The sequence below is a fragment of the Podarcis melisellensis genome, assembly GCF_964234715.1.
Source record: "Podarcis melisellensis genome assembly, chromosome: 2".
Taxonomy (NCBI): Eukaryota; Metazoa; Chordata; class Lepidosauria; order Squamata; family Lacertidae; genus Podarcis; species Podarcis melisellensis.
This window is the reverse complement of record NC_138529.1, coordinates 33172011-33186968: the sequence shown is the minus strand read 5'-3', so window position 1 is coordinate 33186968 and position 14958 is coordinate 33172011. Positions and strand designations below refer to the sequence as shown.

The window sequence follows — 14958 nt, the reverse complement described above, 5'->3', positions numbered from 1 at the left end:
GGACAGGAGGCGGGCAGGTGTGGAGGATTCCCTGGTCCTGAATGGGGTAACTGTGCCCCTGAAGGACCAGGTGCGCAGCCTGGGAGTCATTTTGGACTCACAGCTGTCCATGGAGGCGCAGGTTAACTCTGTGTCCAGGGCAGCTGTCTACCAGCTCCACCTGGTACGCAGGCTAAGACCCTACCTCCCCGCGGACTGTCTCGCCAGAGTGGTGCATGCTCTAGTTATCTCACGCTTGGACTACTGCAACGCGCTCTACGTGGGGCTACCTTTGAAGGTGACCCGGAAGCTGCAATTAATCCAGAATGCGGCAGCTAGACTGGTGACTGGGAGTGGCCGCCGGGACCACATAACACCGGTTCTGAGAGATCTGCACTGGCTCCCAGTACGTTTCCGAGCACGATTCAAAGTGTTGGTGCTGACCTTTAAAGCCCTAAACGGCCTCGGTCCTGTATACCTGAAGGAGCGTCTCCACCCCCATCGTTCAGCCCGGACACTGAAATCCAGTGCCGAGGGCCTTCTGGCGGTTCCCTCATTGCGAGAAGTGAGGCTACAGGGAACCAGACAGAGGGCCTTCTCGGTAGTGGCGCCCGCCCTGTGGGACGCCCTCCCATCAGATGTCAAAGAGATAAAGAATTACCTGACATTCAGAAAACATCTTAAGGCAGCCCTGTTCAGGGAAGTTTTTAATATGTAATGCTGTACTGTTTTTAACACTTATTGGGAGCCGCCCAGAGTGGCTGGGGAAACTCAGCCAGATGGGCGGGGTATAAATAATAAATTATTATTATTATTATATCAAGTTGAAATCCACAAAAACGTGGAAGAGAAATTGGGTGGTTTCATAGAACATTTCCATATACACTTCCCAAACAAACAGCCATTGCTGTAGCAATGTTAACATGCTAGGTTGCTGCTAATTAGTGCCATTATACTAGAAGCGTAATCAAGTGTCATGTAGCCATCATGCTTTGCGGTATCTATGGAGGTATATCTGCTTTAAGAGATGGGAATACAGCGTTGATAGTTGTGAAACTAAATCACTTTCATTTGGCTTCTTACACATGTTAAGGGATGCTAAACAAGATCTCTTATTCAAAGGCTGCTGTACATAAAATGGCTAGTAATTACAGATGGAACAGTTTGACCATAATATATAAAACATGAAAATGCAACACATTTCAGAGGTTGAGTAGCAATTGGGCATAACAAATAAGTTTTACATCTTACATTGAACAGCACCCTCCTATCTTGAATACAGTGAATATTTTGAAAATGAGTAAACTGGTCCATAACTGGATAATATGCCATAGATCCAATACTGTTTTTAACCTGCCTAGTGTTTATTTAGGAAAACTATGTTGATGCATATTGTGCAAAAAAACAAAAACAAAACCTTACTACCTCAAACGTGATACACTTTGAATGGGCTAGGATGCTACTTGCAGTAAGAAATGCTCAAGGCTGCCTACAACCTAAATTAAAATAAAAGGGCTTAAAAGGGCTTCATAGGGTGCTCTGTTCTATAGAGTCAGATCATCGGTCCCAGTAGTTTCATGTAGAGGCATTAAACAATGAGTTACAGAAGTCCTCCACACTACAGTCTGGAAGCACCAGGCCAAGAAGCACCAGAATCGGGGGGGGGGGGGGCAGTGCCCTGTCTGCATAGCTCTTTTTGTGTGCTCTAGCTCCCAGATACTGATCTTGGTATTAGCCGATTGTTTGCTGGCTGTCCATTAAGAGCTTGGGAACTATTGCAACCTGATACAGATGAAAGAAAGTCTTTGCACTAATTGAAGGGAAGCAAATAGTTTCTTACACATCATTGTTGTGCAATATGGCCTGTGATGGTGTGCCATAAAATCTAATCTACATTCTCAGCGTTACAGAGAGAAACACTTTATCAGTGTCTGCTTATCTCCATCATAATGAGGGGTTTCCATCATGCTCTGCTGGATGTCCCAATTCTGATTTCAGTGGGATGAACTTTACCACACATTTCAACTTTGTGTAATAATGAAATCCTGCAATGTGGTCAAGATGTTTGAAGCTATCCTGGATTGAGCTCTCACTTCAACATAATTTAGGAGTCATTTGGGTATGCTCTCTTTTTATCTGGTAGTAACTGATCGCACTATAATGCCACAGTGGTGGTGTAGAATTCAAGTGTTTGATTTTTTTGCAATAGAACAGAGTCAACTGAGCAACATACTGAGCAAATTCTTCTTGTAAAGGTATAGGGACCCCTGACCATTAGGTCCAGTCGTGACCGACTGGGGTTGCGGCGCTCATCTCGCTTTATTGGCCAGCATGGCTTTATTGGCCAGGTCATGTGGCCAGCATGACTAAGCTGCTTTTGGCGAACCAGAGCAGCACACAGAAACGCCGTTTATCTTTCTGCCAGAGCGGTACCTATTTATCTGCTTGCACTTTGATGTCCTTTTGAACTGCTAGGTTGGCAGGAGCAGGGACCGAGCAACGGGAGCTCAGTCCATTGCGGGGATTTGAACCGCTGACCTGTTCAGCAAGCCCTAGGCTCTGTGGTTTAACCCACAGCGCCACCCGCGTCCCAATTCTTGTAGCTTCCCTAATTCTTGATAAAAGCTCATCTCTCGCTCGCTCTTCCCTCTTCCCCCGCCCCGCCCAATGCATCCAACCCTCATTGTATATTTGCTATTGGCCAAGCTCAGTTACCATATAAAGAAAACTCAAAGCCATGCCTGTAACTCACAATCCTTGCTTGAACAAATGTTCCAGTTACAGATAGTTAGCCGTGTTGGTCTGCCATAGTCAGAACAAAAAAAATTCCTTCCAGTAGCACCTTAAAGACCAACTAATTTAGTTCTTGGTATGAGCTTTCGTGTGCATGCACACTTCTAGGTAGCTCAGTTGGTAGAACCACAGACTCTTAATTTCAGCATCGTGGGTTCGAGTCGCACGTTGGGCCAAAGATTCCTGCAGCGCAGGGGATTGGACTAGATGACCTGGGTGGGTCCCTTACAATTCTGACTCTAGAGCGACCTTGGATAGCTGAAAACATGGCTTCAAGTTCAGATCTCTTCATTTAGGGACCTGTGGGTCCCTAGATGTTGCTGGACTACAACCCCCCCTCATTCCTAGCCAGCATGACCAGTGGTCAGGGAAGATGGGAGTTGTAGTCCAACAACATCTGGGGACCCACAGACTGAGAAACACAAGACGCTGATTAAATAACAGCAAAAAGTTAACGCAAAATGGGGACTCCTGTTCTGAGCACCAAGGGGGAAAGCCACCTCCTCCTCGCCCTTCCAAGCCGGAGAATGGGGTGAAATCTCTCCCCCACTTCTTCCCACAAAGCGCTGCGCTTCCCACGTGCGCCCTCTGCCCATGCGCCACTGAGCGGGTTAGATCTCTCCCTTTGAGAGTATCCATTACGCCTCTCTCGTCAGTCGCCGGGGGCCGTAGTTCCCCGCAGGCTCCGGCTCTCTGACTCCCAGCGCCTCCTGTGGCGTAGCCGGGCTCTGCAGCGACCGACGTGCGCCGCCAAGGAAGAATGGACGGCGGCTCCGCGTCCCGCCCGCTGCGCGTCCTGGTGGACATGGACGGGGTCCTGGCGGACTTCGAAGGCGCGCTGCTGCGAGGCTTCTCCGCCGCCTTCCCCGGAGAGCCTCGCGTGGAACTGGAGCAGCGAAGGGGCTTCTTGGCGCTGGAGCAATACCGCTCCCTGCGGGAGGATCTGGGGGTGAGCATCCAGCGAGCGGGCAGGCGGGGCAGGGGCGCCGCTGGACGGCTCCCATGACCCGAGCTGCTCCCGGAAGATGGCAGGGGGAAGAGGGAGAAGAGGCCCGGCTCCTTTTTGGAGAGCTCGAGTGCTAAGGTTTGCCCGAGATCCAACGCAGCAGGGAACTTTAGAAAAACCGGCAGGGGCATTGCGGTTCCCTTCTGCCTTTAAAACAGTTACGACATGGGCAAAAAGTCAACTTTCAGCTGGCAGCAAGGAGGAAAAGCTGGATCTAGCGGACTTTTACCCCTTAAAAGCTCGAGTCAGCAGCCTTGCCGCAAAGAGGAACGCGCGCTCCCCTGCCCGCTCCGTCGGTGGCATTTACCGGTAGTGACGCAGAGCATCAAACTATCTTCAGCGCTAGAAGTTGTTAGCTAAAGTTTCAGAGCTGCCCTCTATTCCTCCACCACACCCCATCTCTCCTCCGCAAGTCTCATGTGTCTTTTAAAAGTTTTGTGCTAGGCATATTTCATTCCACTGGAAAAACCATACATGCGGTTCAATGGGAATGATTCATCTCTTCAAGTTGAAACATTAAGGCTACAATCTTGCTTTTAAACCCAATTGTGGAGATTCTCTGGATGGTAAAGAATCACGGAGTCACCAATTACAGCAACAAATATAGCCCAAAAGAACAGATGAAGGAAAACGGAGACACAATCCTTTGGTAGCATCCAGAGTAATTTTGAAATGCCGTTTTGTAGTTTGTAGGGTGGTTTGTTTTTTTTTAAAGGGCTCAGTGCAACTTGCATTAACAATTATATATTTTTCTTTACAGGATCAGCACACTCTCTTTCCACTGCTAAATAGGCTTGGAATGTGAGAGGCTTTCCCAAAAAAGTTATCTGAAACCAGTCACTTTTCAGCCAAGTTTCTCAGTACAAGAAATATCATTTTAAATAATAGGTTTATATAAACAATCACTCCCCCAACCATGAAAAAATGTTGAAATGCGAAATATACCTAGGAACAAGTCTTCACCATGACAGAAACGTTATCCAATAAAAAGCCTGCAGGAATAAAGCAGTCTTAGGCTGCAATCCAAACCCCCTTTGTGCAGGGTTGGCGAGTTGGATTGGGCAGAGGTGTCCCAGAACTCTCCCTTCTACCTGCTAAAAGAGGTGGGGGGGCATGTACTGCCGACAGGACACCCCCCTGCTGTGGCTTGATTTCCCAGCCCACCCCATCCCAGCTGGCATGCGTGCAATGGCTGTGGAAGCAGCGGTGGTCCTGCAGCTCAGTTCAACCCCTCTGCTGCCCAGCCAGAGTTTCTATGGCAGCCCCAGTGCCTTGCTCCAGAAGGCAGTGGCGTAGCGTGGGTTGTCAGCACCCGGGGCAAGGCAAGTAATTTGCGCCCCCTAACCCGTGAATTTGCGCCCCCTAACCCTAACCCCAGATGTTGTGCCCGGTGCGGCCGGCCCCCCCTGCACCCCCCACGCTACGCCACTGCCAGAAGGCACTCCTTGACAACGTACATGGGATGCGGTTTTGAAAATTAAAGCAGTTCTTGAGCCCTTCTCGGGGGGAAGAAGAGAGCCTTCTCCTATTTTCTTCATAGTAGATTGAATATTAAGCAACTAGGTGAGCTCTGTTTACACTAGAAGTGTAATTCCATGCATCTGGTTTCAGGTGAAGGTAGCCAGTGTGTACGAGTCACCAGGCTTCTTTCTGGGCTTGGATCCCATTCCAGGAGCTATTGAAGCAATGCAGGAGATGATTCAAATGCCCAAGTAAGGCCCATTCGGAACACAGAATGGTTTGCAATTAGCCCTCATGGTTTTTTTTTTCATATAGTGACTAATAATGCTCATGTCTTTTCAGCACAGAAGTGTTTATTTGCACAAGCCCTATCCGGAAATATGAATACTGCGTTCAAGAGAAGGTTGGCAATTGTTTGCTGTCCCCTACTCTCTCTCTGTTCTGCTTCCTTACCCTGACTCCAACCTTGTGTTATGCAGAGCCTCCCATCAGATTCCTTATTTTTGCTTTTTCCTTGTTTGCTTCTATGTTCCTCATCTTCAATACTAGTGGCTTATGTGCTTCATTGTCAAGGTGAGGCTCTATTCATGTCCCTTCCACACCACTGGGTTACCTGCTCTGATGTAGATCCCCCATCTATGGTAGTATTTCAGAGGCTTTTGAATGCTAACTTGCAGGCACAAGTCAGTTGAACCGTCTATTGCACCTTGCACTGGAAAAGGAACAAATGTATTTGCTGGTTACAAAAGTAGAATATGTACCCCCACGAAACACAAGCATATAGTTTTTTTAATACAATGGTACCTTGGATTACGAACTTAATCCATTCTGGAAGTCTGTTCTTAAACTCTAGGAAGAAGACACAGTGGGGCTTATGTCTGAGTAAACGTGCACAAGATTGTGTTGTGAATCTTGTAGGTAACAGAAAACATCTTGAATTTTTCTTGCCCTTTGGCCCAATTTATTTAAATGTTTCCCCCTTTTCTGTGGGGAAAAAACCCCCATGAGAATCTCTGCATTTTGCTGGATGACCAAAATGTACAATGACTGGAATACCTATGTTAACAAGAATTTCTACCCCCTAAGCTATGGGTATTCAGATGCTTCAGGAAGCCACCAGCTTCTGCTCTACAAGCCCGATTAAAAAATACATCTTCTGCATGTTTACTAAGAAGTACACCCCACTGCACTCATTCCTGAGTATGTGTGTTCAGGATTGCAGCCTAAGCAATTTGCAAAATGAGAAAATGTCTGTCAAAGTTTGTAGAAAACATTTCATGCTAGCTTTATAATTTCACGTCTCCTCTGACTCTCCTATCTAAATAACCAGTCGGATATAGTCAAGTGTTTTGGCTTCTTTGCTTTTTTGGTAAAAAGGCTGTAATTAAAATTCTTCTGATACTGATCTTTCTTCACCTGATAGTACAGCTGGGTTCAAAAGCACTTGGGTCCCAAATTTGTGGAGCGGATAATTCTGACCAGAGATAAAACAGTTGTGTCTGCTGATCTGCTCTTTGATGACAAGGATGTGGTTAAAGGTACGAGAATGTGCAGTGCGGTTTTCAGATCCAAACGCTTTACCATTGCTCCAGTGATGAAATGGTCGCTCTTGCAATTTTCCATTCTCCTTCTTCTCAGGAGTTGAGCCTAATCCGAGCTGGGAGCACATCTTGTTCTCTTGCTGTCATAACAAGCATCTAAAGCTGCAACCCCCACGAAGGAGACTTGAGTCTTGGACTGATGACTGGAGGGCAATACTGGAAAGCAAGCGCTCCAAGTGATGGCTGAAGAAAGTGGCGTGTACTTCAACAGGCAGTGAAAGTGACCCAAAACACCAGCTGTTCATTAAACCCCACTGGAATGAAGCAAGACACCCACCCAGTGAGCCGGATCAGAGGGAAATATATTTTCTATTTGCAAGAGAATAGTGTTTTGTCCCAATTAAACATCAACAATGTGAGTTATAAAGAAGTTAAATCCCTGTGTGGAGTCTTTGTCATGCATCTAGATAAATAAAAGTGCAAACGATCAGTAGCTGGTATACGCAGCGCCAGAAAAGGAACAGGGAGACCTCAAAGCACTAAGATTTTAGGGTACAATAATAGAATAATGGAATTGTAGAGTTAGAAGGGACCCTGAGAATCATCTAGTCCAGAGCTTTCCAAACTTTTCATGTTGACGACACACTTTTTAAACATGCATCATTTTGTGACACAGTACTTTAGTTTTATTAGCAAACCGGAGGCTAAACTAAACTCTTGCCAGTCCTGGGAGAAGCATTCGCGTGACACTGTTGGCATACTGCCAGGGAGACAAAAGCCATCATGCCTCCACGTCGATTCCGGACGATCCATCAATCTCCCGTAGAACAGTATCAGTCAATTAGCGACACAAGCCTCAGAAACAGCTGTCCACATTCCAAGGACTGGTGCACGCCTTTTTGCAGAGTTCGCACAACGAAGGATGCACTCAGGAGAGCATTATTTACAACTTTATTCAGCGTTGGTCAGAACAAAGGCAAAAACATGACTGCCTGCCTGCGTGTCGAGGCACAGAGAGAGACAACAGCTATATACAAAACAGAAACTTCCTGTGAGCTGGAAGTACGCAGGCTGTGACACAACAACCTGCTCCCTTTTTAAGGTGGAACGGAAATATCCTAACAGACACACCTGTTAGGATTCTTGCTCTGTGTTTGCAGTCACGAGATTGTTGTCTATCACATGACAGTGTATGTTTTCATTCCACATAGTGGGAAGTGACGGAGACAGGATATTTTGGTATTACTGTGTTCTGGAAAGTGGGACTATTGTCCTTTGTTTCTTTCTCTTTGCTGTCTGATGAGAAAGAGGAAGGAGCTAAGTCAGAATGCTCCGAGTGTATTATATGTAAATAAACGTAGATTAGCCAAGATGCTGAGCTATTTAGTCTGTTACGCAAACTGCAAATATTCTGCAGGATCCCTAAGTGTGCTGATGCTTGGTATCAGTTGCTGTGATGTTCGGGCTGGAGAAAGCTTTTGAAGCTCCCGAACGGCCGACCAGGAGGGAGAGAACATGCCAGTCGGGCATGTGTCTCTACCAGGTTCCTACATGAGAGTACGACGATCCTAACAACACCTACACACTGCAGCTGACACAGTAACATGTCACAGCACACAGTTTGGAAAGCTCTGATCTAGTTCAGCTCCCTGCAATGCAAGAAATACGCAGCTGTCCCATACGGGGTTCAAACCTGCAAACTTGGCATTATCAGCACCGCACTCTAACCAACTGAGCCATTCGCTATTGCTCACCTGTCTTCTGTTCATTCTGCTGTTTAAAGAAAAAAAAGCCCAGCTAAAGCAGGGATGTGCAACCCATGACTTTCCAAATGTTCCAACGCCCATCATTCCTGACCGCACTGGCTGATGGGAATTGGAGTCCCAACTATATTTGGAGTGCAACAGGATTCCCACCTGTATTCTCCTGCTCCAAGGTATATCCACTATAATAGCTATTAGGGTCCTGTAGCATGATTTAAATCTCCATATAACAATGTTTTATCTATCTGTTCTTTATTCAAATATTTATAAACCACGCTTTCACAGAAAATATAACAAGGCGGTACAAAATACCACCACAACAGTAAAGCCATCAATCAAATCTGGTTGGTTAAAAAATTTCACACTCCAAAAGCATGTATGAACAATGCAGAGTTTGCAAAGTCAATTGAAAGAAAGCACTAATGGAACTCTGCCAAGCTTCCTTAAAAAAGAAAGGAAGTGTAAAAAATAAAAAAGAGGAAGAAAGTAAAAATGCATTGGGATTTTGTTAGATTTATAACAAAATGTAACAAGACAACTAAGCCTAATCATGGCACATCTCCTGATTCCTGCTGAACTTCTATTGGCAAGGAACCCCACGTTCATTCCAATAGAATGACTGACTTTCATTCCAGTACAGTAGAATGAAAAACAAGCTTAAGGGGCAATCTCCCAGCCCTGCTGGCAGAGCTTGGCCAAGCAGTAGAGCCCCTACTGCATCAGGAACATCGCAGCTCACTTTGGCTGCAAAGTAGTGTCGGTGGGGCAGAACAGTCAGGCTTGAACTGGGCCAGATCGCTGCACCATCTCCAGGTCAGTGTAGGAACTGGGCCCAGATTCACCTTGAATGCACTGCATCTTGGTACTAAGACCAGCTTAGGATCCAGCAGATCCTGGGCTGGCTCAACTTAGCCCCTCCTTGCCCTTGCAATGCCCTGTTTTGGGGCTTCCTGCTGTCTTCTGCCAGTGGGAAGCCCACCCAGCAGATGGAAGGCTGGCTTACCCAGGAGAGCTAGGCAGCAGGACACCTCGGTGTAATCCAGCCTCCCACCAAAGCCCGGTGTAATGTGACTAGGTGCCAAAATATTTCAGGAGCCCCTAAAAATGACAGCATCAGATGCATGCCTCGTGGTGCTTAACAGTTCCTGAAGAGTCTCTTTTTAAAGTGAGATTCCGGGGGTGGCTTTTTCCAACACAAGGGCTGCTGCTTCTTCCATGAAAAGCTTTCCGGCTGCCCTCTGTGGCGCGTCAGTCCTTTGGCAGGGGGATCCCTAGGGCAGTGTGTTCGGTCAGGGCCTTGGCCGCCTCTACCTGATGAGGGGTGCAGTAATCTTCAAGGAAGATGGTGGCCAGGTTTCGTAGCCTCCGGTTGGCCGAGAGGGAGAAGCGCAGCATGCATTCCACTACGGGAAGAGCCGTGATCTGTTGGCGAGACTGGGGGGTGGTCAAGTACATTAAAGTGGTGACTGCGGACATCACAGTCTCTTCATTGGAGCTGGAGAGGGCACCGACAACGGCTGCGACACCATCTGCCTCCAAGATATAGTCTTTGTTGATTTTGTCCAGGCAAAGGTTACAAAGGCCACCTAAAGTACGAGAGAATGAGATAGTAAAGACAGGACCAGCCTTCTCATCTACTTCACATTTACCACTGCCACAGGTATTGAGGCAACCAGGTTCATCGAAGTCACCCAGACTCACCCTGAACAGCTAAAAGAGGCTTCTGGGAGGCTGGAGGGACATTGCTGGAACAACTCTTGGGCTGGGGAAACTGGCTAAAATGTTTTAAACTCTTCTTATTTTGGTTCCTTTGTTTTTCGTTGGGTTGGTATTGGTTAAATGTTTAGTTGAGGTTGGCAGTAATTTTAATTTGGGTATAACTGTAAACTGTTTATTATTGTTGCTATTGGTTTCTATTGATTTATTGGTTTGTTTGTTGCTTGCACAGGATTTTTTTTTTTATGTTTGATGTTATGTTGTGTTTTTATATATGTTTTAAACCACCAAGAGTGGCTGGGGAAACCCAGTCAGATGGGCAGGATATAAATTAATTTTATTATTAAGTCAGGGTTCCCCAAACAGCTGGAGACCCAAGTTTGGGAAACGATGATCTAAGTCTTTCCCTATGTAGCTTGCGTGCTTTCCTCTGCACTGTCCTGACTTTCCCTTCCTCTTTCCCCAACATCCACAACGAAAGCAACTAGTTACTAGAGGGAGGGAGATCTCAGTGGGAGTTGTAGCCAGGCAGACACAGGTTAAAACTTCTATTATATATTCAGATTCTGTCATGAGAATTGTAAACATTGCACACATTGGGGGGAGAAAAGGGGGGTCTGCCACTTACAAAATGTGATTAAGAAGAATTTGGAATCTGTTGGCAAATGACAAGATGCTGAAGGGAAGAGCTAGCAAGAGGCACAGGGCATTATGGGCTGGGAACGATGTAATTTATGTCTTGCGAAGTTGACTGGTGGCAATACTAGTGTATGTTTAACTATTTTCACACTCTGCCACAGGTTCCTCATTGGCTTAACACACAGTTTTTTATGAGAGGGAAAAGAAAGAAAACAAGTGGAACAAGAACCCAGCGGGGTTAAGCTATCTGCAATAAAAGAACACCACTGGGTTCTTGTTCAACTTAAAAACTTTTTTGTTTTCTTTCTTTCTCCGCATAACAACTCCCTCTGATTGCAATTATCTACCTTGTTTTCATTTTGAAAAAGCCTTCCTGGTTTTTCCCCCAACCAAAGCATTCATACTAACTCCCCACACACAACACTAGAAGGCACTGTGCGCTCCTGTAAGCGCTGCAGCCTCTGCATAAGAGAATGCTCCTTTGTTTTCAAAACTTGTCTGCTTCCTGCTCTTATTGGCTCAGCAGTGTCTCACCTGCTCCTTCAACTCTGCATGTCGGACTAAGCAGCCTTTTACAAGAAGTGGGATCTCCTGTATGTTAACAGGTCCTGGGATTCATGGGGACCAACTGTTTTGCTCATGGCTTCGAGAAATAAAACTGAATCATTTGCTGAAAGATTTTGGATGCTGAGTAATTAGCATGATGATAATAAAAGTAAACAATTATTTCCACACTGTGTGGGCCGATACATTTAACCCATTGTGTTTTCTTCACAAGCGATACTGTTGTATGGTTATGGAGAACCTATGTCCCTCCAGATTTTGCTGGACAGTAACGCCCATGTTCCCTGACCATTGAGCGTGCTGGCTGGGGGCGTTGGAGTCCAAAAACAACTGGAATGGCGCAGTAACTGCTCTTTTCCTAAGTTTACAATGTTAGCTGGCTGCTCTGACTAAATTTCTTCTAATTGTGAAGATTTATCTTGCCCCCACAAAGGATACAGATTTTAATGATGATGATATTCAGTATTAATATAGTGCATTGAACACTAAAATGTTTCACACACATTTTCTTAGTAATCCTGCTTTTATACACATTGTAAGAGAGGTCAACATTAAATGGGGGTTTGAGGCTGATGAGAGAGAAAGAGAGAAGTTTACTTAAGGCCACAGGCTGCAATCCAATGCTTGCTTACCCAGAAGGAAGCCCCACTGAACAGTGGAACATAGGTCTGGGCAGATGTATACAGGATTAAACAGTTAGAGATTTAATGGCTGAACCATGAGGCCTTCCCAGCTTACAATCGTAACCACTGCCATAAAGGTAAAGGTAAAAAAACCACTGCCATATACCAAGACTGACGAACTTGACTATCGCTAAAGTGATGTGGGAGTATAATTTCAAGTGTGGAGGCTGAGAGAAGCTCTTAAAAATTGCTTTAATTCATAGTAAGCATCTAGCTTAAACCCAAGCCTTACCAAGTGCAAATTCCACAAGGGTTTCATTGTCCTCACTGAGCATATCTAGGAACAGGTCCAATACTTTCAGCTGCCGGAGATATTCATAGTTCTTAGGATCATAAGCAAAATTAGCTAGATTGGCCAACACCTGCTCCTTGGCTTCTGAAATAATATAAAACAACTCTTGAGGTAATATTTTTTGTATATAAATTTTTACACAACTTTGTTAATATATTCAGAGTTTGAGTTATTGTGGTTGTTTGATTTTTATGTTTGATTATTTGAGTTTTTGTGGTTGTTTGATTTTTATGTAATATTGCATGTCATATGCTCTAATGCAAACAAAAATATATACAATGCAACCATGTTAAACAGTTTAAAGAGGAAAATGAATAAAAACTGTGTTACCAAAGCAACAACGCTTGAGAGGAGGAAAGAAGCAACTAGGATGGGCAAGGCATTTATACACATAGAACAAAAGCAGCTAGTGGCCAATAAATTATACGCACCGGAGCTCTCAGTCACCTGGAATTCAGTGACTAGGGCCTGTAGGTATTCAAGGCGACCCAGACCTAGTAGGTCCTTGTGGTTTTGGGACATGGTGCTAGAAGAAAAGGCAGAGTTTCATTTGAAATAATATTCTGAAGGACGTACTATTACAGGAGTACTGAAAGGTTCTGTGAAAGATTTCTTCTCCATTTTCAATCCCAATTTCCTTGTCTTTAATGTTTAGCCTGTTTAGACTACGTATAATTTCAAGCTAATAATTTTATATGAGCAGTGAATAAACTACAGCTTTATTCTTCGAATGGGGCAGGCTTCCTAAAAGCATTTTGCTTTTCGTTCAGAAAAAGCATTTTCCATCCCCAAATGCGGAAAATCCCACTGCCTCAAAAAAGTACTTCCACATGTCTGTAGAATCAAATCTACTTTTGACCTGAAAACAAACCATGAAGCTGAACTTTCCAAGGTAGATCTTTGCATATAACATTCTCCCTCCAAGCTTCCTATGCTGCCGTATGACAAACTCTCTGTTCATGTCCCTTAGTGTTTTAAAACACGGATATGGTTTATATGTGCTTGTTCAGGACAACTCTTAGGTTCTCAGTGAGGCAGGAAGCGATTTGACAGAAAACATTTTCTAATTATGACTAGACTCCTCACCTTTGTGTACTCAGAATTACAGCAAAAAATATTGCCAATTTCTCCGATGTCCTTTAAAAGAACACCCACTACTTCCTCTTTTAAATATTAACTAAACAGGGAACTAGAAGACACAGGGCGTACAAAAATTCAATCGATGCCCCACCAACTAGTATTCCTACTCTCCAGTTCCTCCACATAACTATGGAAAAGCTCCCAGTAAAATAAATGAGCCTGTGTGACTATAACCTACCACTCCATCAGGGCAACACTTTGCGACTTGTGTAGATGTGTCCTTAAAACACCACTTCTACAGTATTTACCAGTGTATGATCTAAGGTAAAAGGTAAAGAACCCCTGGATGGTTAAGTCCAGTCCAAAGCGACTATGGGGTTGCGGTGCTCATCTCACTTTCAGGCCAAGGGAGTTGGTGTTTGTCCACATACAGCTTCCCAGGTCGTAGCCAGCATGACTAAACCACTTCTGGCACAATGGGACACAGTGATGGAAGCCAGAGCGCACAGAAATGTAGTTTACCTTTCTGCCACAGCGGTACCTATTCATCTACTTGCACTGGTGTGCTTTGGAACTGCTAGGTTGACAGGAGCTGGGACAGAGCAATGGGAGCTCATCCCGTTGCAGGGATTCGAACCACCAACCTTCTGATTGACAAGTCTAAGTGGTTCAGTGGCTTAGACCACAGCGTCACCCGTGTGTATGATCTAATGGTCCCATGAAACAACTGCCACTCCCCTCTCCTTTGGGCTGTCCTCCCCACCATGGGAAAACATGTCATATGATGGATCAGGTTTCCCATATTTATTCTGGAAGACTTTCTGATCCCTGGAAGGCTGCCCTGACCAGAACATGGCTGAAAAAGACCTAGGTTAACATATTATTGTTGCTACTAGTAGTGGTGGTAGTAGTCGTCTATACAGTGGTACCTCGGGTTAAGTACTTAATTCGTTCCGGAGGTCTGTCTTTAACCTGAAACTGTTCTTAACCTGAGGTACCACTTTAGCTAATGAGGCCTCCCGCTGCCGCCGCACCGCCGGAGCACAATTTCTGTTCTCATCCTGAAGCAAAGTTCTTAACCTGAGGTACTATTTCTGGGTTAGTGGAGTCTGTAACCTGAAGCGTCTGTAACCCGAGGTACCACTGTATTTTCTTATACTGTACTCCGTCTTTCCCCCTGATAGGGACTCCAGGCGGCTTACAGGTAAACCGAGGTCTAGGATAGGATATTGCCATAGGAATCTAACCCTGGGTATTTCCGTTCGTTTCCCCGCCCACTTCGTTACCTGCTGCCCTTGAATGGCTCCTTCCTTTGCCCGCACTGGCCTCGCTTTATCGCCCAGCCGGTTGAAGGCACAGCAAAACCTCGCACGGAACTTCCGGACGAGACACGCCGGCACGCACGGAAAAAAACTCCAGGAACGCGCAGGAAACCGGATGT

At 45.4% G+C, this 14958-nt stretch overlaps 2 protein-coding genes across 3 annotated transcripts; one reads left to right on the top strand and one right to left on the bottom strand.

Moving 5' to 3' along the window:
• The first annotated feature begins 3412 nt into the window (after positions 1-3412).
• NT5C (5', 3'-nucleotidase, cytosolic) lies at positions 3413-7220 on the top strand. Its single transcript, XM_081899931.1, has 5 exons — positions 3413-3721; positions 5390-5490; positions 5582-5642; positions 6663-6777; positions 6878-7220. Exons 1-5 carry the CDS (start codon positions 3533-3535, stop codon positions 7018-7020), a joined length of 609 nt encoding a protein of 202 aa, XP_081756057.1. The 5' UTR covers positions 3413-3532; the 3' UTR covers positions 7021-7220.
• Positions 7221-8778: 1558 nt separating this feature from the next.
• ARMC7 (armadillo repeat containing 7) lies at positions 8779-14934 on the bottom strand. 2 transcript variants are annotated; one of them, XM_081899935.1, is made up of 4 exons: positions 14804-14934; positions 12869-12963; positions 12378-12521; positions 8779-10129 (listed from the first exon to the last, which is right to left on the bottom strand). In XM_081899935.1, the coding sequence occupies exons 2-4, from the start codon at positions 12957-12959 to the stop codon at positions 9792-9794; spliced, it is 573 nt and encodes a 190-aa protein (XP_081756061.1). In that variant the 5' UTR covers positions 12960-12963; positions 14804-14934; the 3' UTR covers positions 8779-9791. The 2 variants fall into 2 exon arrangements, with proteins under 2 accessions (XP_081756061.1, XP_081756062.1); XM_081899936.1 differs by having other exon boundaries at positions 12869-12965; positions 14822-14909.
• Between the last annotated feature and the right edge of the window lie 24 nt (positions 14935-14958).